The sequence below is a fragment of the Arachis hypogaea genome, chromosome 15 (assembly GCF_003086295.3).
Source record: "Arachis hypogaea cultivar Tifrunner chromosome 15, arahy.Tifrunner.gnm2.J5K5, whole genome shotgun sequence".
In the NCBI taxonomy this organism is placed as follows: Eukaryota; Viridiplantae; Streptophyta; class Magnoliopsida; order Fabales; family Fabaceae; genus Arachis; species Arachis hypogaea.
In genome coordinates, this window is record NC_092050.1 from 105,862,265 (window position 1) to 105,888,148 (window position 25,884).

General features: G+C 34.1%; 1 protein-coding gene across 1 annotated transcript; it reads left to right on the plus strand.

Annotated features, from left to right (window-relative positions):
- The first annotated feature begins 13,796 nt into the window (after positions 1-13,796).
- On the plus strand, positions 13,797-23,741 carry LOC140179279 (uncharacterized). The gene is made up of 10 exons (XM_072217987.1): positions 13,797-13,927; positions 14,011-14,081; positions 19,354-19,679; positions 19,782-20,453; positions 20,638-21,169; positions 21,257-21,477; positions 21,993-22,505; positions 22,602-22,768; positions 22,868-22,974; positions 23,329-23,741. The coding sequence occupies exons 1-10, from the start codon at positions 13,797-13,799 to the stop codon at positions 23,739-23,741; spliced, it is 3,153 nt and encodes a 1,050-aa protein (XP_072074088.1).
- The last annotated feature ends 2,143 nt before the right edge of the window (positions 23,742-25,884 follow it).

Sequence of the window (25,884 nt, forward strand, 5' to 3'; positions counted from 1 at the left end):
ACCTGTTTTGTGCTAAGGGTAACCTTACCTAAACTATATTGTTTGCCCTTTAATGTCTTTTAAGGCCTTTTTCTCATTTCATTTGCTTGCATGGGACAAGGAGTTTGGAATAGCGGGTAACACTTTTATCACAAAATTGTTCACAGATTGAAGGGCTTTTGGGGGGTCCCCATATCTTGCATTGCTTTCACATGAAGGAGAGGATGGTGAAATTGGAGAAGTGGGGAAAAGCTCACAGGGAACCTTGCAGTTTCTCATCTCTCTAGTTCAATCTACTATGCACAAAAGTTTTTCAAAAAGTTGGTTCCTTCTAGAAATTAACATAAATTGAAAAATGACGCATGACTCATTGACTCATCATTGCCTTTCTAAACACTTATTTCAACTTCGAATTAAACAATAATGTAACATATTTTATATTATTATTTAATTATATTTGTTTTTTTTAAATGTGATGCGAAAAATTTATTTTTTATTGACATGATGATGTATAATTAAATCCACCCCCTTATTTATATTATTAGTATATCAAAATTAAATTATTTAATTGATACACAAAAAATGACTTATCTCATTAAGTAAGTTTAATTACATGAATTAAATGATATATATTATTGTGTCTTATTATATACTGATCGTATTTTTATAAAACAATAAAAAAATCACCTAAGATGAGATTTTATTATTCTTTTTAATAATAAGAATTGAACTTATTTGTTTTCATCTCTTTATTTTTTATTTTGTCCATTGCCGTATAATCAATCATCTATCAAAACATCTTCGTTTAGGTTATATATTATTTTGAAGTTCATCTATGCAATATTTTTTGTGCAACAAATTAAAGGATAAGTTTAGAGTATGTCTAAAATGAGCATAATATATAATTATGTATATATTGAATGTGTTATATTTATATGCATGATTAGATTTCATTAAATAAAAATTAAAGGTTAATATAAAAGAAGAGTATTGATGGACTTTAATAAATACAAAATATCCTAGTATATAAATAAATATTTTTTAATATACAATACATTAAATAACAATATAATCTTTTATTTTTAAATAAATAAATATAAAATATATAAATACAAAAAATATAAATATTTTTTATTCATTAAAATTAATTATTATGCAAGAAAATTTTTATAATATTAAAAATTATATTACAAAAAATTTTAAACTGTAACATAAAAATATTAAATAATTCAATTTTATTTTATACTACTTGACGAATAATTAGATTATTATATTCAAAATTTATTAACTAACTACTTTTGTTAAAATTATTATTATATAATATAATTTTTTATTAAAATATTTGTAAAAATATAATTTATTTAAAAATAATATATAATACATGGAAATATTAATTTTTTGTTTTTTTTATAAAAACTAGATAAATAATATATATCAACTACGTATATGTATCATATGTATGTAATAGTGACTGATGTATATTCTTTTATTCTTCAAACTCTCTAATATATATGTCACTTCATGACTCTCTCCTTTAGTCTTTTTTATTCTTATTTTGTGGTAATATTAAGTAGATATAATTTAAAATTATTTTATAAATTTAATATTTATAATTTTATATATATAATATTTATAATTAAATATTTATTATATTTAATATCATCCAATTATTTCAATAATAATTAAAAAATATAAAATAAGATCATATTTTTCTATTATTTCTAAATTTTTTTATTTTGCTAGTATAATTTTTTATTCTTTAACTCGACTAGACTTTTATATATATATATATATATATATATACTAAAAATTTGGTGTATAAAAATCTTTCACAAAATATTTTTCATTATATATAATTTATTAAAAATGTATTTTGTTAAATCTAAGAGTAAAACATAATATGTTACCTGATTTTAACATTATTATATTATTATTACAATTATTTAATATATGAAAAATTTAATAGTTAGTATACACATATTAGGAAGGATATTACCTATTTAATTATACGAAGGTGGAAGTTTTTGTTCTAAAAAATATAAAATATATAAATACAAAAAATATAAATATTTTTTATTCATTAGAATTAATTATTATACAAAATTTTTTTTAAATTATTAAAAAAATATATTAAAATAATATTTTAAATTGTAGCATAAAAATATAAAATAATTAAATTATTTTATATTACTTAATAAATAATTAAATTATTATATTCAAAAAATTTATTAACTAACTACTTTTATTAATTATATTATTATATAATATAATTTTTTAACAAAATATTTGTAAAAATATAATTTTTTTAAAAAATTATATATAATACATGAAAATATTAACTTTCTTTATTTTTTCAATGTATTTTTTAGAAAAATTGAATAAATAATATAATTTATTTTTTTCAATTTTTTATATAAACCCATATATGGGTATAATTTATTTTTTCAATTCTTTAATGAGTCTGTGATTACTTTGTATACAGTTTTTGATATTTTTAATTTCGTAAGTTTCATTAGTTTAAGTCCTACTAATATAAGTGAATATATAATTGGCGGGCATGTATTTAAAAATATATTATTTATTTAATTTTTTTAAAAACTATTGAAAAAACAAAAAAAAAAAAGTTAATGTTTATATGTGTTATATATAATTTTTAAACAAAGTTATATTTTTCTAAATATTTTGATAAAATATTATATTATACAATAATATGTTTAACAAAAATAGTTAATTAATAAATTTTGAATATAATAATCTAATTATTCATCAAGTAATATAAAATAAAATTTAATTATTTTATATTTTTATGTTGTAGTTTAAAATATCTTTTTAATATAATTTTTAATATTATAAAATTTTCATACACAATATTTAATCTTAATGAATAAAAAATACTTATATTTTTGTATTTATGTATTTTATACTTAAAAATAAAAAATTATGTTGTCATTTAAAGTATCGTATATTAAAAGATATTTATTTATGTATTAGGATATTCTATATTTATTAGAGTGGATCAAATATATAGTCTTTGATTTTTCATTTAATAAAATCTAATGATATATATAAATATTACAATCCAATGTACATAAAATTATTGTGCTTATTTTAGACATACCATGAATTTAAATGTATATAATTATCTTACTATTTCTTATTTACTAAAGTTTAGGCCAAAAGTAGGGTTTGATAAGCTTTGAAAGCAATTATTCATATCATATATATACTTTGTGATACGGCTGTTACAAATCCGATGTCATAATTCGGTATTATATACAATAACTCGGCACTTTACATTATAACTCGGCGTTATACGTTACAATCAGACTCAACAGACTACATCCTGGAATAAAAACATCCGATTAGACATTATCATTTATTAAAACCTATTAATTGCTCTTCAATTCAGATGATCAATAGAAACGTAACCGACCTATTTTATCTCACCTATAAAGGTATGATATTTTATCTTCAAATGATACACTGAATTCTCAGTACTAACTTAAGCATCGGAGTGCATTTTGCAAGTACACTCTCCATTTGTTCATACTCTCCGTGATGAGATATCTCTCTGGACGAAGAGCTCGGATCATCCCAGCTTATAGCTTGGCATTGAAGGCTAAAGCTCGGCGTCGGCTCTCCTAGCCGAGGTCACGTCCAGGTAATCAGGCAAGAACAATTGGCGCCCACCGTGGGGCCTCGAAATAAACACCCTTCTTTCTATAGGTCCCATTTCCTTCAAATGACTTCAAACTTACCTGCACCTTTGTAAACAAAGGTCATATAGTAAATCATCATGGCCCGAAAAAGGCTGATCTATATCTATTTTCCAATTTATATCAATCATCTCTATTTTTCGATTTATATCAGTCATCTCTATTTGCCAATCTATATCTATTTTCCGATTTATATCAATCATCTCTATATTCATGTTTATATATGTTATCCCCATTTGCCAATCTATATCTGTCATATCTATTTGCCGATCTATATCTGTTTTTCTGATCTATATCTGTCATATCTATTTTCTAATTTATATCAATCATCTCTATTTGCCGATTTATATCAGTCGTCTCTACTTTTCGATCTATATCTATTTTTCGATTTATATCAATCAACTCTATTTTTCAATTTATATCTGTTATCTCTATTTGCCAATTTATATCTGTTATCTCTATTTGCCAATGTATATCTGTTATATCTATTTTCTGATCCATATCTATCATCTCTATTTGCAGATCTATATCTGTTATCTCTATTTGTCGATCTACATCTGTTATCTCTATTTGCCGATTTATATCCGTCATCTCTATTTGCCGACTTATATCTGTTATCTCTATTCACCGACCTATATCTGTTTTTCTATTTTCAAATCTATATCTATTATCTCTGTTTTCAGATTTATATCAATCATTATCCGAGCTATATCAATCATTATCGTTTCTATATCAATCATTATCAGTCATTGTCAAATCTATATCAACTATCATCAGATCTATATCAACGATCTTCAAACGCTTATCCATTCGTGACAACTCTTCAATTCAAATTCGCATCGTTTACACATGCGCAATCAAACTCAATCTTCAATTCCGAACTATGACTATTAACAGTCAACAAACTCAATCACATATCATACAAGTACAAACACTTATCCATTCGCGACAAATCTTCAATTCAAAGTCGCATCGTTTACACATGCGCAATCAAACTCAATCAAATCACCAAACAACGGTGAACTAACTCAATATTCTCGCCCAACCAATTCACTTTTATCAAAATCGTCTCAGCAACTATTCAAATTAACTATTCAATTCCATGAAAAACCTAACCGTTGCATCTATTAAATCAACGGTTCAAATTTACATTGGAAAAATTAAAGGCACAATCAATGACAAGACTACTACACTTTTCAATACACGTTAACTTCAAATCACGTCTGAAATTCAAATTATTCATTATTTTAATAAAATAAGTTGATCTGGAGGCTCCATACCTATAACTCAAATCGCCGAGTTATAACTAAAAAAAGCTCAACTTGCTTTATCAAAATATAGCCAGGCTAAGCTTGGAGGCTATGATACGGATGTTACAAATCCGATGTCATAATTCGGCATTATATACAATAACTCGGCATTATGCACCATAACTCGGCACTTTACATTATAACTCGGCGTTATACGTTACAATCAGACTCAATGGACTACATCCTGGAATAAAAACGTCCGATTAGACATTATCATTTATTAAAACCTATTAATTGCTCTTCAATTCAGATGATCAATAGAAACGTAATCGACCTATTTCATCTCACCTATAAAGGTATGATATTTTATCTTCAAATGATACATTGAATTCTCAGTACTAACTTAAGCATCGGAGTACCTTTTGCAGGTACACTCCCCCTTTTTTCATACTCTCTGTGATGAGATATCTCTCTGGACGAAGAGCTCGGATCATCCCAGCTTATAGCTCGGCATTGAAGGCTAAAGCTCGGCGTCGGCTCCCCTAGCTGAGGTCACGTCCAGGTAATCAGGCAAGAACACTTTGCAATCATGTAATGCCCGAAATGAAATTCACAACTTTCTGTTTTATTTAAGGAATATATGTATCATGCCATTTTGTAGCAAGTTATAAGAAAGATAACCAACAAGATACTGCTCGTTAAGGGGGCCTTGATTGTTATCAGGTATGTTCGCTAAAAAAGAAAATTTCAATTATAATAATTTATTAACTTAGGCCACAATCACAATGTGTAGCAAAAAAAAAAAAGAGAAAGATTTTCTAATGAACAATTAATTTGGATGAAGACAAATATCTTTATATTTTGGATTATTAAGAGTTGAATTTTTGTATAAGCATATTATGAAGGAGTTACCCTGGATTTTAAGATCGGTTAGCCGGCATTATAAAAAAAATGTTTAAAATGGCATTTATATTACGGTGATTTTAAAGAACCGCCATAATATTCGGGTATTATGATATTTTATGATGTTGCCATAATTAAGTTTTTTAAAATGGCACTTTTTTGGTGATTTTGGTGGTTTTCAACCACTATTATCGAAGCCATTATTTAAAAAAAAGGCTTAAAATCAAGGAAAACCCTAATGCTAATTTGGTGAAAGTGAAACCCTAAAAAAGTGAAGCTGCTGCAGCGATCTTCTTAGCAGCACTCTCTAGCGACTAAAACCTGAAACAACAATCTGTGTGACAATCTTCTCCAGCGACTGCTCCGGTGACGATCTACTCAGCGGCATTCTCCGAAACGAAGGTATGACATCTTGCGTTCTCCGACGATCTCCTCCAACGACGATCTCCTCCCACGGAGATTGTTGGTTTGAAGCAATCTATGGCTATCTTGTAATTCTTAATCAAGAAGTCAATTGTATTTATCAGTTGAATTGCGAATAAACAAGAGAGCATGGGTTAAAGGTTACTTGTTATGCAGTAATGGAGAATATGTTGGAGTTTTGGAGATGCTTTGTCTTCTGAATCTCTACTTTCCTTTGTCCTCTGATTCACGCACGCACGTCCTTCTATGGCAAGCTGTGTGTTGGGGCATCACCGTTGTCAATGGTTACATCCCCTCCTCTTGTGAAAATGGTCCAAATGCTCTGTCACAGCACGGCTAATCATCTGAGGTTCCCGATCATGCTGGAATAGGATTCACCCTCCTTTTGCGTCTGTCACTACGCCCAGCACTCGCGAGTTTGAAGCTCGTCACAGTCATTCAATCCCTGAATCCTACTCAGAATACCACAGACAAGGTTTAGACTTTCCGAATTCTCATGAATGCCGCCATCAATCTAGCTTATACCACGGAGATTCTGATTAAGGAATCTAAGAGATATTCATTCAATCTGATGTAGAATGGAGGTGATTGTCAGACACACGTTCATGGATTGAGGAAGGTGATGAGTGTCACTGATCATCACCTTCTCCATAGTTAGGCGCGAATGGATATCTTAGATAGGAACACACATGTTTGAATGGAAAACAGAAATACTTGCATTAATTCATCGAGACACAGCAGAGCTCCTCACCCCCAACAATGGGGTTTAGAGACTCATGCCGTCAAAGAGTACAAAGTTTAGATCTAAAATGTCATGAGATACAAAATAAGTCTCTAAAAGTTGTTTAAATACTAAACTAGTAACCTAGGTTTACAAAAGATGAGTAAACTATGATAGATGGTGCAGAGATCCACTTTTGGGGCCCACTTGGTGTGTGCTGGGGCTGAGACTTAAGCAATTCACGTGCATAAGGCCATTTTGGGCGTTCAACGCCAGGTTTGGACCCATTTCTGGCGTTGAACTCCAACTTTTAATCCTTTTCTGGCGCTGGACGCCAGAATTGGGCAGAGAACTGGCGTTGAACGCCAGTTTATGTCGTCTATCCTTGAGCAAAGTATGGACTATTATATATTGCTAGAAAGCCCTGGATGTCTACTTTCCAACGCAATTGGAAGCGCACCATTTCGAGTTATGTAGCTCCAGAAATTCCACTTTGCGTACAGGGAGGTCAGAATCCAACAGCATCAGCAGTCCTTTTTCAGCCTGAAATTGAGGGAGTTGAGCAAAAATCTGATTCAGGCTGAAAAAGGATAGAGCTCCAATTCTAATGCAAGTGATTCCCCTTCCGAGGCTCACACAAGCATTCACTAAATTAAACCCCCTTCCAGAGTGAATAATTCACGGTAAAAGCAGAAGATACCCAATAGCTACACAATTGAATTGAGAAGAAGAAGAATTTCATTGATTCATTGGAATTACAATAGAGCTCCTCCCCCTAATGAAATTGGGGTTTAGTTCATCATTGCTCTAGAACAAAACAGAGAAGAAAAATTGCAAAAACTTGAAGAACAGAAAGGAAAACAGAAAGAAACTAAAATCAGATCTAAAATTCTAAAGAACTCCTAAAAGAAGAACTAAAAGAAAAGGTAAAAAAAGATAAGATCCATCCCTAATGAAATCAAATTTTCCTCTATTTATACACTTTCCAATTAGTCATCAAGTACTTGGAGTGGGCTTTTTGGCCTTTGATGAAGTGGGTCAGAAAAGGTACTTGGTTGCAGCTGCAGGAGAACGTAGCGTTCTCAAAGAGAGCACAACGCTCATTCACCGACGCATACACGTCCCTTGTGCGTGCGCATCCCCTGCGTTTTTGCACATCGATGCATACGTGTAACATATGCGTGCGCGTCGATACTATCTCCAGCCTCAGCCATGCTCGCGCGTATCATGCATGCGTGCGCGTCCCTGGTAGCGTTCTTTAAACGAGCGCTCGTGCGCGTCCTTTGTGCGTGCGTGTAGATGGCAAATTATCAATTCCAAGCTTCCGCACCATCCACGCGTTTGTGTGCTTCTTCACCATTGTTGCATCCACGCGTACGCGTCATGTACGCGTGCGCATCGATGCCAAATATTCAATCCCAAATTTTAAACTTGTCGCAGGCACTTGTTCAGATAACGTAGCGCTCTCTTTGTTAATAAGCGCTGATCATACCCATGCGTACGCGTGGGTCTTCCAAAATTCTTGCCCTATGCGTAAGCGTTCTGTTCACGTGCGCGTCACTAGAGAGCGTAGCATTCTTCAATTGAGCGTAGTGTTCCTCTGGATTGCTTCCTTCTCTGTTTCTTCTTTTCATCTGTCATCAATCAAACATTCAATCAAAGCCTTGCTAAAATCATAGGATTTTACATCATTCATTATAATCACATAATTCTTACATAAATCTCATGATACTACATAAAATCACAATGTTTGACTGAATCAAGATAGACATGAAATTCTACTCCAATCACTTACTTATTGTGCAAGAAATGCATGAAACCTAATGAAAACAAGTAAAAATTGCTAGTAAAACTAACCTAAAATGACTTGTCATCAATGAGTCTCTTCTTTAATACGAATATAATTAAATTGAACAAGAAGTACATTATTTAGATTTTCTTTATTAAAAAAAATAAATGTATTCTCGTTGCTGTGTGAATGAATGCTTATGTTGTGTTTGATAAAATGACAGGGTTCAATTATAGCTATTACTATGGTTGTTATTATACTGAGCCAGGACCTAGATTTTACTCGTAAAAACGCACTTGTTTGCAAGCTCATGTAAACTCTGCTCACAGATGCGTACATGCATTGAACTTGTTATGTTAACAATTTCATCAAAAATATAGTTGTTACTATGCTCAACTTGTTTCTTAAACTATACCAATATATAATGGGGATACATAGGTTTAGTATCCAAAACTTTCTTCCTCTTTTGCCCTTGTTTCTTTTTTTTTTAAAAAATGGGTTTACCCACGACAGAATTTAAAAACTAAACCACTCCTAATAAAGAAAATTGACACTACGTACTCAGGATACATGATATTTTAAAATTAAATTTATTAATTATATTTTTATCTTTAATTTTCATGATATTTTTTAAAAATTATTAAAATATAAACAACGTTATACTATAATGATAATAATGATATAAATAATAGTCCATAATACAATAGTATATAAGTGATCAATATATCATTATAGTACAATAACTAATAGTATATAAAATATAATTATTTTATTAATAGTTATTTCAATGGGACAATAGTATTTAAATTATAAAGAAAAATAAATCATTATTATTATTAACTAAAGTCATTGGAATAATTAAATCTACAACATATGGTTTACATATAAAAGTGTACTCATTAAGATTATGCTAGACGAAGAAGACAGAATATGACCGAAGAACAATGATAACAACACCTAGTTAAAAGACGTGCAAGTTATCGGGAGATGATTTGCCAAGGAAAACAAATTGCCATATCAACTGATACAACTTCAATTCCAACTCCAATGCCAAACACAGGTGGAGGTACCGATTAACTACAAACATAGGGATAGCCAGACTACAATTAGACAAATGGCCAGAGCTACCACCTATCATCAATTTGTTATAGGTAACACGATAACTAAATTTAATTTTTTTTTGTTATGAATTGAATTAATTCTTAATAATTATGTTTTACTTTTCAAAAATACAGGAATGGAAGCGCATGACAATAGAACTGCCACAAGTAACAGAAATCAAAATAACATAATTGGTTGCTATTCTATCATTGATATTCTGTAACAAAATTAATCAAATTAATATTACTATGCATGGTTTATTTTATATATATTGTAACACCCTAACTACCAAAGCTCACGCTTCCGGCTGCGCAACTCTGATAGCTCGAACATTACGACGACACTTATACTATTTAATACTAAAATATGAGCCTGTTTAAAACTTTAAATCGCAATACCGCTCCCAAAAATTCTTTCGTCCGATAACATACATCCATAAATACCATACAACTTACAAAACTCATAAAGAGTACATCCATATATATATACAAATATATATAAAAATAATATTACAAACATAATCCAATACAATCCCTATCCCTCTTACAGATTATATCAGGATAAAGGTGAGGGTACAATAAACCATAACTAACACAATACAAAACATCTCAACAACAACTAAATAAACTTTTCGTAACTTCTGCGCCATATCCTGAAAGGGGAAAAATGTAGGGGGGTGAGAACATCATCCTCGAAAGGGTTCTCAGTAGAGGGTTTTTAGAAATTACTGTAATAGGATACGTGAAGATAAACCGTACCAGTGATTAATAACTGTCTTATGCCTCTTTTCAAAAACAACGGTTTACAATAAATAGAAATCTGAAATCTTTTCTGAAAGAGGAACAGTTCAATTCTCAAAAACTCAAAAGCCTTTCAAAACGGTTTATCTATGCTGAACCAAAATAGCCTTTCATAATTTTATTCCAAACCAGAACCACAAAACCGAAATCAACCATCAGTTCATGTCTTTCCAACCACGGCCCTAGGCCCAAACAATCCAACCAACAACCAATCACCACAATCCAACAGAGTCCCAGATACAAACACAGATAGGAAGTTCAAGCACAAACAAACAGTTATTACAAGTAGAACAATTAGCAATTAATCACATAGGCAAACCAAGTATAATATGCACACCCAACCAATGTCACACAAATGCATATGATGCATACCTGTCCCTAGTGGCTGATGATATCATCTGTCGGTTATAGAGCCAACCCGACAAGTCCTGGTAGCTAACCATTGGACTGTCCCTCTGTCACGCATCCCCAACTCGAGTTATACTCATCATAAACTTGATCATAATCATGATCCATATCCATCACCCTCACTGGTGAATATTTACGGGGGCGAGCTCATCCGGGGCTTTCATAGTGCCCGGCCACACTTACGACATAGGGTCAACAGAGTATCAAGTCTCAACCTGGAGTACGTGGTGGCTAGCCACTGCTACTACCCAGGGAAACTCGTATCTCAGATAGTGGAAGTGCAAAATCACAATTATCAATAATTCAGCATATACATGCATTCATTCTCATCCATGGATCAACATCCATCTCAGCCATCCGGCTTACGGTTCAGTCCAGAACCAGCCAATATTGATAATCACACACAGCCATTCCGGCTCACGGTTCAATCCAGAACCAGTCAATATTCATAATCATACATAGCCATTCCGGCTCATAATAAAACAGCACTTCCACCATTCAAAATCATCAGATTTATGAAATCGGCATTTAAGCCATAAATCATTTTCTCAATTCATTTCACTTTGAAATCAAGTTTCAACTCTTTTCAGCCTTGGCTTTAAAGATCTCATTTCTCAAATCATCTCAGGCTCATAAGCCACTTTTACTCAAGGTAAATTCCCCTTTTAAAACAATGCCACTCTCGGCATCCTCTATCCAAAACTTCCATAATCATGGCAAGTTAAAAACCTCTTTGAGATATTCAAAAACACCCATCCAACAATGAGATTTTATAACAAAAGTTTCTCGACAGAGTCCCAAGTCTTTAGGGGAGTATAACATAACTCATTTCGCCAAATTCATTTAAAATCATTAAAACCTTGGCTTTCCGATTTGAGTAATAAAATAGGATCTAAGCCAAACCGAGTCATGTAATCATTTATTTCTTTCAAAGCCGTTTCCTTTACTTAGGCAAAACCAACTTCGACCCCCATGATAAATTCTAGAACGTTTCAACTGTTCAAATTGTTTTAGTCTTGCAAGAATTCAGAATTCAAAGAGTACTTAAAACCTTTCTCAAAATATTTCAAAATGAAACTTGTCAATAGACATTCAGGTTCTTTCAAAGCCATTGAAACTTCTTTAATTGAAACCCCCAAGTCAAATTCAAAGGCATAAACCCTTTTCACGTTCAAACAGCTTTAAAACACAAGTTTCACCTAAATAACTTTCTCTTGAAAGAGATACAATGCCTTTTTTTTAAGAAGCAAGACTAAATTACAATTTCCCCTTTTACTAACTCATTTCAAAAGCATGAATCATTCTTTTCTTGATAATTCAAATAAAATAGTAGAAGTCTTTAACTCATCATTCTCCAAACAATATTTCAATAAAGACTCGGATTTTATAGAAATTTCGGCAGCACCTCCCCTAAAACTTGGACTTTGCCACCCAGTTCGGGTCCCAACTAAACCGTTTCACAATCCTTTTCAACAGCCCAAATTTTAAAATCAGTCCAAGGCAAGCCAATATCCAACAGTCATCTCAATTCCACATTTCAAGAAAGCTGTTTCAACAACAAATCATTATCAGCCGAATAAACTCATTTCTAAAGCTTTAAAGAAACGGTTCAGCAACAATCATTTATCAAAAACTAGATCATTTAAAGCCAGCCAGGCTGAAATCGAGAGTGTATTCTATTTTACACATTCTCAATAAAATCCATTCAACTCAAATCAATTTCCAACGGATTCAACTCGATCTCAAAGCTTTAAAAGAATTGATTTCAAAAGCATTTCATTTCACAGAGCCACACAACAGTCGAGTTAAACCAACACCCATAATCATACAAAACAACCAAACAATACATAGGACTGATACAATCACCAAATACACATCCTCACATCAGTACCCATATGTAATAATTCCAATATACAAAATATAGTTTTCGGAAAGCGCCCCTACCTCAAAACGCAATTCCATAATCCAAACGTCTCATAGAGTCATTTACGCCTCAACCCGAACTGACGGCAACCAAGACCTCAGCTCCCAGCCACTTTCGCAATAGCCATCGCAACATTATTCGCAACATATAATAATCAGGACTCAACCCCACATTATCAAAACTCATATTCCTTAACTGAACACAACAGAATACTAACGCGTGGCTTTCCGAAACATCAATACTTACCGAAACTAAGAAAGGACGGCTGAACCGAAATAGCGGCGTTCTCCGGGCCGGCTCGGCAATAGCCCGGCAGCCACCTCAAGCGGCAGCGGCGACAAATTCCAATCACGACATCTGAAACCAACACGCAGCGACTATAGTATTTCCGGAATTCAAAAAGGATAGAAACCACAATGAAAACCCTTACCGGCAACCTTTTCCGGCGACAGCAGCAGGGTCTCAAGCGGCAGAGGCTCAGCCCGGAGCTCCGCCAGAGATCCCGGAAGTCACAGGACCATCCCCAACGGTCAGAATCACAGAGATGCAGCTCCCTTATCCGGCAGCGACATTGACGGCGACCTGAGCCCTTTTCTGATGGCGGCAGCGACAACCGGCGTCCTCAGTGACGATGGAGGCACGGCGGTGGCGCTCCTCCTCCGACACGGCTTGACGGCGACCCTGTGAAAGCTGGTCGCGGCGGGTCTGGCAGCACAAGCGGAGATTGGACGGAGCGGTTCCCTCCATCGCAGCCTTCTCTTTCTCACCTCTGTTCACAGTTCATGGTGGTGGCAGAAGCTTCATCCATGGCGACGCTGCAGGACCGGCGACAGATCGGCAGCAAGGTGCGGCTCTACGGGGCGGCGACGCATGCGACAACGACGGCGGTGAGGCAGCAGACGCGACCGGCTGGGTGACGGCGCGGTGAAGCTCCCTTCCTCCTCCTCTCTTCAATCGCGTTGCTCCCTCTCTCTATGGTGATAACGCGTGTGGCAGATCCAAGACAGTCCGGCGGCAAGGCGCGGCTCATGGCGCCGTGGACGGGACGACCATGGCGGCGCGGATTGGTAGCAGCATCAACGCGGCCTCCTTCCTCTCTTCCTTCTCTGATTACTTTCTTCCTCAAGCTCCCTCCTCCATGATTTTCTGTTTCTTTTTTTTCTGAAGTTTTTCATTGAAGAGGGTGAAGGGGTGACGGCTGCTTCTGTTAGGGTTAGGGGTTGGGAAAAATTAGGGTTTCATTTTTGAAAATAAGGGTTAGGGTTACTTTTGTAATTTCAAATAAAAGTAGGGGTAATATAGTAATTAGGAACAAATTTTAACCCAACAAAATTAGTGTATAAAAATACTATTTTTGCTCATCAATTTCACAAATTATTTTCAATAAAATGCCCAAATCAAATAATTAGAAATAATGTACTTAATTTTCTTCATTTTTCTAAAATAGCAATATTAATATTTAAAATATTACTTATCTAATCCAAATCATATAAAATCCTTATTATTTCATAACTATCAACTTTATAATTCAAATATAGAAAATAATCCAATAATTGTGAAATTGGATAATAATCATAACTTATCTCAAATCCAATAAATCAAAACTTGCCTTAATTATCTTTAATAAAATAATCCCTGAAATTAAGGCTATAAATAACTGTAGGATTTGAGACTCGATCATAATAAGACTTTTCAAATATTCTGGGTCTTACATATATCACGAAATTATACATACACTGCAGTGTCTTTCTTAATCAAATAACACATCAATCATATATGAAGTTATAAAGTTAACATTAAAAATTTGGTATCCAACTTTTTAAGACATCATTCATCCATAAAAATAATTTAAAAAAAATTTTAATGTTCAAAATAATAATAATAATATTTTTTTAATATTTTATTTTCATCCTACAATATAATATATAATGTAATATATAATATTTATATATTTATATTTATATTAAAAAAGAATAAAAAAATAATATCATGTCAGACTAACAATAAAAAGTACTCTTATATTAAAGTTTATCATGATGATTTTATAATCAAAAATAAAATTTATATATTAAAGTAATAAATTAATGTAACATTAAATTTTTTAACAACACTTTAATTTAATTTTTTTAAATTCTTTATGTTCTCATATTTTAGAACTTTGGTAATGATATATATTTCTAAAAAATAAAAATAAAATTAGGATATATCTCACTTACATATAAATATAACAGTTAAAAAAATTACAAGAGCTATTATTTTTTATTCTCTTGATTAAAAAAGCACTGCATAAATAAAGATTAATTCCTTTTATTATAAAGATTAATTCCTTTTATTATCAACGTAAACACAAAAAAAACAAGAATACATTACAGAATAACAAATAAATTATTTTTTAAACATATTTTTGTATTCTTAATTGTCTTAATTGATGAAATACTCATCATATCATCAATTTATGGTAACAAATTTAAAAAATAAATTAAAATATCTCAAACATTAATGGATGAGATTCAAACCTTTAAAAAAAAATAGTATAAAAAATATAATAGAAGCATAGAAAAAACTATTTGTATTATAATAAAAAAATATAGATCAATTCTAAAATAATTAAAGTTACTGATATTTTGTTTCACGCAATCAAAGTTAACTAATATTATGATAACTAATTCTTCTCTTATGAATTTAATTTATACTTATTTTCTATATTGCTCTTTAAAAATATAGGTATGGAAATGCATGATAACAGAGCTGGTCCAAGTAATAGATCCCCTGGTTAGTATCTTTATATGCTTTAAACATATAAATACATCGATATAAGTTATTTTGTCTACACATTAAATCTTCTTAACAAAATTAACCAACTTAATTATCACGTTTTATTTTATTGCTAAGCACTAATTTTTTATTAATTCTAAAATAATTAAAGTTACCGATATTTTGTTTCACGCAATCAAAGTTAACTAATATTATGATAACTAATTCTTCTCTTATTAGTTTAATTTATGCTTATTTTCTATATCGCTCTTTAAAAATATAGGTACTGAAATACATGGTAACGGAGTTGGTCCAAGTAATAGATCCCCTAGTTAGTATCTTTATATGCTTTAAACATGTAAACACATCGATATAAGTTATTTTGTCTGCACATTAAATCTTCTTAATGTAGAATATTAACAAAATTAACCAACTTAATTAACACGCTTTATTTTATTGCTAAGCACTAATTTTTTATTTTTTTAAAAAAGTATATAACATATAAAATTTTCATTTTTTTTAAATATAGGTGTACGTCGAGACACCATTACTACTACTAATTCAATTCCTCAACCAATTGCTTCTTATGAACTAACTACAAACAATACTAGAAGTCATGCAAATATGAATAATGAGTACTCTATTTATATTTCTAACATTTTATCATCATCATATAATAATCATTTAAAACATTTATTATATTGAATAAATATAAAGTTTTATTAATATACATTACTATATAAAATGGGTTTAGTTAAACTTATTGTATTATTATGCTTATTAGTTATCATAATAACAAATGAATTTTTATTATGTTTATTATCTATATTGCTCTTTAAATTATGCTTACTATATATTGTAAACAAAATTCTGAATTTAATAAAAAAATTTAAAATAAATACTTAACAAATAAAATATTTAAAATAGTTGATACATTCATGAAACTAATAATAATAAGAATAACTTTATAATAAAATTTTTGTAATAACATATATCTTTTAAAATTAAAGAGAAAAACTAAACAAAAAAATATAATTTAAACACAAAAACAACAATTAACAAATACTACAAAAATATTGATGTCCTATCTCATGTATTTAAAAATAAACTGTACAAATTATATGGATCCTTTTTATTATAAGGTCATTAACAAATTAAGAATTTAATAAATGGTGAAATTTACTAATGGCACAATGTGTTCTAATTTCTTAAAATAAAAAACTAAATATTATATTAAAAGTTATATTAAAAATTACAAGTTAATAGGTAACTAAATAATGTATACCTCGAATTAAAAACATAGATAACGGTGTATACATTCTTGAGTTACAAGAAAAATTTTTAATGAATCACTAATTTAAGTACTAACTAAAAAAATGCTACTACAACTGTTATCCAATAGCAAAAATCATGAGACACATAATATCATTTAGTGATGGAAATAAACTTTAACGTTGTTATAGTAACGAGGGAATAAACCTTGATGATAAAAAGATTATCAAATTAAAATTTAATAATGTAGGAAATATTATTAACATAAACACCAACAAAAATAACAAAATAAAAGTACACCATGCATGTTGACCATAAAAAATATTTATGCAATTTTAATGGACAAAATTTTTATTGTATCATTAATTTATCATAATAATTTTAAAAAATATAATTAAAATTATTATAAATTACTGGGCGACATTCAAAACTTTCATAAAATTGAATAGCAAACAAAAACACAATAGAATCATATTATTTTAAAAATATTCTTTGTATATTTCAGTATAATTTAGAATAAAGATTTGCTCTATTAAATATATATTTAACCTCATATATTACTTAGAACTTTAAACTTTGACAATCTTATATGAGTTTAGGCAACAGAAAAATCTAGAAAAGATACTACATCTTTAAAAATTACGTTTATTTTTCAAAAAAAAAAAAACCTCAATTGAGAAGTTGTATACATATTCTTTGTTCACTCTTGATTTCACTATCTAAAATAATATGAAATAATTAATGAATTCTACCCGAGTACCTAACCATACAATTATTGGCACATGTAGAAAAAGAAATCTTTAACATAATATTTTAATATTCTTATGCGAGTGCAAAAATTAGACACCATGTCCGAACATCCCACAATTGTGCTCGAAATTTTTAACAGAATACAATAGTGCTTCAAACCACACTACCTACTACAAGGACATGTACACACTATAATGCACGTCTGTTTCACCATGAAACATTTGACATGTGTTGCAATGGAGGAAAAGTCTCTTTGCCCCAAATAAATGCTCCTGAAGAATTACTTGAAATCTTCTTAGACTCTTCTGTAGAAGGGAACCATTTTAGGAAACACATTCGTGGTTACAATCATGTTTTTTCATTCACTTCGTGTGGTGTACACATAGACGAACAATTAGCTACAGTAAGTCATGGTATATATACATTCCGTGCTCAAGGATCAATATACCACATGGTTTGGCCATTACAAATCCAATATCATAAATCGGCTTTATCATTCATAACTCGGCATTATTCACATTATTACCCAGAAAATTGGCATTATAGTTCAGCATTGCAGTCATTACTTAGTAATTTACGTTATTAATCGGCGTTATAGTTACTAATTGGCAATCAATGTCATTTATTAAAAAGTAACATTACAAATCAGCTTAACGGACTGCTTCACAAAAGTGAAATGTCCAAACCCTTATTATTGCTCTTTAATACAGGCAATAAAGCAGGAATGTAACCGATTTATACACTATCACCTATAAAAAGGTATGATCTTCTATCCTAAAGACACATTGAATTTTCAATACTAACTTAAGCTTCGAAGTGCCTTTGCAGGTACACTCCCCCCTTGTTTCTTGCTCAAAGCTCTACACGATTGGACACCCTCTTGGAGTAAAGCTCGGATTATCACAAGGCTTAAAGGTCGGTACCGAGGATAATAGCTCGGCGTCGACTCCCAGAGACTGAGCTCTCCCTCCAGGTATCCATACAAGAACAATTGGCGCCCACCGTGGGGCCGAAAAAATAAACCTCTCCATATATCATCGGCCTCGAGGTTCCCGTTTGAAGTCATGGCTGAACAACCTCTACCCACGCCATCCGAATTGCTCCGGATGGTAACCGAGTTGCGGCAAGCCGTGGCCAAGGAGAACCAAAGAATGGCAAATCAAATTGCCAACTTGAATAACATTCGAACCGAAAATAATGACCGACAAGAATAGACAGAAGAAGCCGAGCAGTAGTCAGGGCCAACACATGTCTCATACACTGCTCGATAAGAAGAGGAGCAACCCAAACATAATGAGGAAGCTCAGAAAGACATAGAGAATGACGATCCGAAAAGCTCTCCTGGACCATTCACGGCGGAGGTGATGAACTTCGTACTACCCCGAAGGTTTACTCTGCCGACCACCCTAACTCCCTATGATGGGTTAGGTGATCCGAAGAAATACATCAAGAAATTCACCTCCATAATGATAGTAAACGGTGCATCTGATAAAGTTTTATGTCGTTATTTTCCATCTTACTTAGACGGTCCTACACTTGATTGGTTTTGTTTTTTGCCTGCAGGTTCCATTTCTCGATTTCGAGACATATCAAAACCCTTTGAGGAGCACTTCGCTAGATCAGCCATCTATCTACATGACTCCGATTACCTGAACACAGTCAAGCAAGGCCAGCACGAAAGCCTCAAGGACTACATGACGTGCTTCACAAAGATAGCCATAAGTATACCCGACCTCCACCCTGAGGTGGAACTACACGCCATAAAAAGCGGATTACAACCAGGAAAATTCCAGGAAACTATTACTGTGGCCAAACCAAAAACTATGGCCGAGTTCCATGAAAAAGCTAAAGGACAGATCGACATCGAAGAACTCCGACAAGCTCGGAAAGTAGAAAAGCCTCACTATAGAGACGACGACAAAACACGGGACAACAAGAAGAATTTCAAACCAATTCCATGATATGAAACCTACACCAAATTCAACACCAAGCACGATGATATCATCAAGGAGATCTTGAATTCAAAATTAATCAAGCCACCGAGAAAGGCTGGCAGTTACCCAGATTCAAAAGGTACTGACCGATCAAAATACTGCTCCTTCCACCAGAAGCACGGACACAATACCGACGACTGCGTCATCGCCAAAGACCTACTGGAGCGACTAGCTCGACAGGGTCACCTAGACAAATACATCAGCGGCCACATGCAGCAGCAAGCACATCCTTCAGGAGACCAAAGCTCGGTTACACAATATGGCCGAGATAGAGACCAACCGAACAATAGCCATCCTGGACTACCAACACGTACAATTAACTGTATTTCCGGAGGTTTTGCAGGTGGCGGAGCCACAAGCTCAGCAAGAAAAAGATCTTACCGAGCTATACTTTCCATCAACGCCGATCAAAGTCAACAGCAACCACTGCCGACATCTCCACAGATAACATTCCAGACAACCGATCATGACAACAGCGTAGCAAATATGGATGATCCCGTCGTAATCTCCTTACAGCTCGGAGATCTCCTAGTTAAAAAGGTGTTGCTCGACCCAGGCAGCAGCGCCGACGTTCTCTTCTACTCAACATTCCAGAAAATAAAACTAAGCAATAACGTCATCCAACCTTCCACTGGTGACTTGGTAGGATTCTCAGGCGAGCGAGTCCTGGTTATGGGCTCTGTGTGGTTACAAACCACACTCGGTAAGTTTCCCTCGTCAAAAACTTCAGACATTGAATACTTAGTTGTTGATTGCTTCAGTCCCTATAATTTAATACTTGGCCCGACCTTTCTTAAATAGGTTCGGTGCTATAGTATCTACAATTCATCTTTGTGTTAAGTTCCCTTTGCAGGACAACACAATTACAACCATTCACAGTGATGCCCGAGAAGCCAGGGAGTGCTACAACAATAGTCTCAAAAGACCTAACCGTAACACAAAAGCCCAGGTTCACAATATCGGCAACATGAACGACCAACACATGCTGGCCGACCTTGATCCCAGAGCAGGAACACTAAAAAGGCTAACCCTAACAGAAGACCTAGATAAAATCTATTTCACAGAAAACACGGACAAATTCACATACGTCAGCTCAACATTATCCTCAGAAGACAAATCATCATTCCGAGCATTCTTACAACAAAATGCCGACCTGTTTGCTTGGACCCCAGCTGATATGCCAGGCATCGACCCATCCATCATATCACACAAGTTAACGTTAGATCCATCTGTCCGACCTATAGCACAGAAAAAGATAAATCTCGGCCACGATCGAAAACAGGCTTCCCTAGAAGAAACCAAGAAGCTCATCAACGCGGGCTTCATCCGAGAAATCAGATTCACAATATGGCTGGCGAACATCGTCATGGTTAAAAAACATAACGGTAAATGGCGCATGTGTATTGATTTCACCGATCTCAACAAAGCATGCCCTAAAGATTCCTACCTTTTACCCTCTATTGATTGTTTAGTTGATAATGCCTCTGGTTTTGAAAAACTCAACTTTATGGATGCATATTTTGGTTATAACCAAATCCAAATGCATCCATCCGATCAAAATAAGACAGCCTTTATTACTGAATATGGAAACTATTGTTATAAGGTCATGCCATTTGATCTTAAGAATGCATGTGCAACATATCAACGTCTAATGGACAAAATCTTCGCCAAACAAATCGGCAGAAACATTGAGGTCTACGTCGACGAAAAAATTACCTTGATGACCTCACAGAAATCTTCGGATAGCTAAGAAAATACAACATGCGATTAAATCCTGAAAAGTGTGCATTTGGTGTTCAAAGCGGTAAATTCCTCGGCTTCATGCTTACTAGCCGAGGTATTGAGGAAAATCCAGAAAAATGCCGAGCTATTTTAGACATGACAAGTCCACACACCATCAAAGAAGTCCAACGGTTAACAGGGAGACTTGCTGCACTTTCTAGATTTTTACCTTGCCTAGCTTTTAAATCCTCATATTTTTTCCAGACTTTAAAAAACAAAAATTCTTCCCAATGGACTAATGAATGCGAACAAGTATTTACAACCATCAAAGAAACTCTTTCAAAACCACCAATTTTACAAACCCCCCTACAAGAGGAGCCATTATTTTTATATTTATCTGTCACTAACTGGGCTATAAGCTCCGCCCTTGTCGCAGAAAGAGAAAAGAAACAATTCCCGATCTATTTTACTAGCAAAACCTTACAGAACGCCGAGCTTCGATACCCGAGCATTGAGAAACTGGCCCTCGCCCTTGTCTTCTCAGCCAGGAGACTCCGACCATACTTTCAGAGCCATGAAATCCATGTTCGAACAGATAAACCTTTGTGGCAAGTCCTGCAGAAGCCTGAGCTAGCTGGCCGACTAGTAAAATGGTCGGTGGAGCTATCCGAATTTGATATCAAGTACGAAGGCCGAGCATCCATCAAATCCCAGTTTTTGGTTGACTTTATTACCGAATTCTCAGTACCGAGTACAACTGAAGACTACATCGAATGGTCTTTATACGTCGACGGGTCCTCCAACCCACAGGGGTGTGGCACAGGTATCATACTTGACGATGGTCACGGCAACGTCATCGAACACTCCCTTTACTTCTCATTTAAAGCAAACAACAATCAAAGTGAGTATGAAGCACTAATTGCCAGTCTTAGCCTCGTTGCCGACCTAAACATCACTGAACTTAAGGTATATTGCGACTCCTTGCTTATCATCCAACAGGTAAACAACTTATACCAAGTTAAGGACCCTTTGCTTTCTAAATACCTGGCTGTCGTACAAAATTTACTTCCAAAATTTTCTAAATATGATATACAGCACTTACCAAGGGAGAGTAATGGTCGAGCTGACATTCTGTCTAAACTCGCCAGCACTCAACCAAATGGATCATCACTTTATCAGTCAACACTACTTAAACCAAGCATTGAACTAACACAAGTCTTAAGTGTAACAAAGGAAGCAGATTGGAGATCCCCATACATACAGTATCTCCAAACAGGGATCTTGCCAGGCGACGTAAAAAATGCTCGACACTTCCACCGACAAGCCTCCTTTTTTACAATTTATAATAATTGCCTATATAGACGGGGATTTTCTCGTCCATTGCTTAAATGTCTTTGCAGAACAGAAGCCGAGCTTGCACTTGCTGAGGCACATGAAGGGATCTGTGGAACACACCTCGGAGCCCGAAGTCTGTATTCAAAAATCTTCAGAGCTGGCTTATATTGGCTGACAATATGACAGGATTGTCAAGCAAAAGTTAAAAGCTGTAACAATTTCCAAAAACACAGTCTGATTACACATCTCCCGGCCGAACTCCTACACTGTTCTGAGGTTAGTTGGCCGTTCAACCAATGGGGCATAGATATCCTCGGCCCTTTCCTCACAGCAGTAGGTCAGGTAAAATTTCTTGTGGTAGCAATTGATTATTTTTCCAAATGGATAGAGGCACAACCTCTAGCCAAGATTACATCACAACAAATGCTTTTCTTTGTTTGGAAATATATTATTTGTCGATTCGGCATTCCTCGGCACATTATCACAGATAATGGTCGCCAGTTTGCCAATAAAAAATTCACATCCTTTTTGCAGAACTTGAAAATCAAACAACACTTCTCATCAGTAGAGCACCCACAAACAAATGGTTTAGCTGAAGCCGCAAATAAAGTAATACTACATGCTCTAAGAAAGAAACTGGATGATGCAAAAAGCCTCTGGGCCGAGCTTATCCCAGAGATCATATGGGGATACAATACAACAATTCACTCAACCACAAAGGAGACACCCTTCTGTTTAGTCTACGGTTCAGACGCAGTGATACCAGTAGAGATCTCCCAATCCTCACTACGCAAAGAATTGGCCGACCAAACTACACAAGACATTGCTCGGCAAACCGAACTTGATCTCATTGAAGAGCTCAGATCGTCCACAGCAATCAAACATTTAGCTATGCAATAGCATATGGCCTGAAGATATAACCAACGGCTTCATCCAAGATCCTTCGGTATAAATGACCTTGTGATTAGGAAAACAGAACAAGCTAGGAAACCATCAACACATGGCAAACTAGCAGCTAATTGGGACAGCCCTTACCGAGTCACAGAAGTAATCGGCAATGGAGCCTACCGACTACAAACCCTAGAGGGTAAAGATCTACCTAACACTTGGAATGTATCTTCCTTAAAGTTATATTATAGTTAAAACCAAGGACAGGCCAGTACTCTTTTTCCTACTACCAAGATTTTTCCCACAAGGGTTTTGCTTGGAGAGGTTTTAACGAGGCTAGCCTACCTAGGCCTTTGGAATCAAAGGTTCCTTAATAAATATTTTATTTTATTTTACCAACTCATTTCTCGCTTCATGCATAAACATATAATGCCGATCTATATTATCAATCCGATCACTCGGATACAATCAGTCATTCCGACTGCCGACCTTAAAACGGAATCCGATCATTCGGACACAATCAGTCAATCCGACTGCGGACCTTAAAACGGTAATTCAATCAGACAAATATTCGACCTAACTCGGAATCCGATCATTCAACATATCCGATTTAACTCGAAATCCGATCATTCAATCAGACAAATATCTGACCTAACTCGGAACCCGATCATTCACTCAAACATCTGATTTAACTCGGAGTCCGATCATTAAAACATGACCGATCTAACTCGGAACCCAGTCATTCAGAATTTACCAATTAGTCAATCAAATATCCGATCTTAGTCAGAATCACAACACTATGATACTATCATAGCCAATTCCGATAGATGATCTTATTCACAATCATTTCCAATCACTAAAAACACAATACAGTTATTATCATGCCTATGAATCGGCATCCCAAACTCGGCCTACTCATCTTTTCTCAATCAAATTAATGGCAATTCACCATTACAACAAATTTTACCTAAAAAATCTGGCTTCAACTCAAACTCACATACCAGATAAAAATCAACTTATCATATAGCAATAATATTATATTATCATCATAACATGCAAATAGGAACAACCAAGTTTGTCCTCTCCCAGAAAACAGTAGTAAAATATAAGCTACAATAACAAAAGCCAACTAAACTGTCTACACATAAACAGTCATAAACCCACCACAGAAGCAAAATAGTTTACCAAAATTAAACTATCAACAAAAAACAAGCCAAAATATTATTGAACATTCTTATCTCCCTCCTCAGCAGCACCATCATCTTCGACCATCACACCATCCTGAATTACCTTTCATGGATCCATCGCTGAAAAGTCCACCTCGGGAGCTAGGAATCTTGCCTGCACAGACGCCCTCTCAAATCCTTCAAGGAAGGAATCAAGAATTTCTCCTTGATTGTTCTTCTCTAATCCTTCAATTGAGTGGTAACCTCAATCATACGGGCACCCAGAGCAGATAAATCAGCTTCCTTCTTTTTTAAATCTTCAACATCCTTAGCATAGCTATCCTTTACATCTTTCAAATACTTTTCAACCTCAGCTGACTTTACCTCTAGCTCCGAGATCTTAGCAGTCTTTATAGCCAACTCCTCCCTAAAGCTTGGATCCTCCTTCTTCTCAACAAACTTCCGATGTATTTTTTCATGGCTACGCCCCAAACTCGCCAGCCGCAGTCCAACCACCTAAAATTCAAAAATTAGTATCCCACAAAAATAGAAAAATTCAAAAACCTTCACTCCAAAATCAAAATTACCTGCATGTACTGATCAATGGCCACATCACCAACCTCGTCGGCCAGAGTTATATCTGCCGACGATTGACAACAATCATCAGCAATAACCATGTATGGGTAATCCCTCCCCCATAAGGACGAAGAATCAATCTGTTCAGCAACCCCATGCAACATCTTTTGATTATCAAAAAACTTACGAACTTCTTCAATTGGCACTTCATCCTTCTCATCATCAGAAACGTCGGACAAATCGACCACGCCACCTTTCCTCTTCTTAGCAATAACCTTCCTCCTCCTCAGCTTTAGCTGATCAACCTCGCCAGTACCGATCTTTTCTGCCTTCGACGTAGACCCTTCCTTATCAAAACCCTTGCTCTTCACCCGAGCTCTCAGACTCACAGCAGAAACACCTGGATATTTACC

Coding starts and splice junctions, on each gene's coding strand:
- LOC140179279 (XM_072217987.1), top strand. CDS start 13,797: ATGGTGGTGGCAGAAGCTTCATCCATGGCGACGCTGCAGGACCGGCGA. Junction 19,680..19,781: donor AACTCCGACAAGCTCGGAAA/GTAGAAAAGCCT, acceptor TTCAACACCAAG/CACGATGATATCATCAAGGA. Junction 21,170..21,256: donor CATGGTTAAAAAACATAACG/GTAAATGGCGCA, acceptor TTGATTGTTTAG/TTGATAATGCCTCTGGTTTT.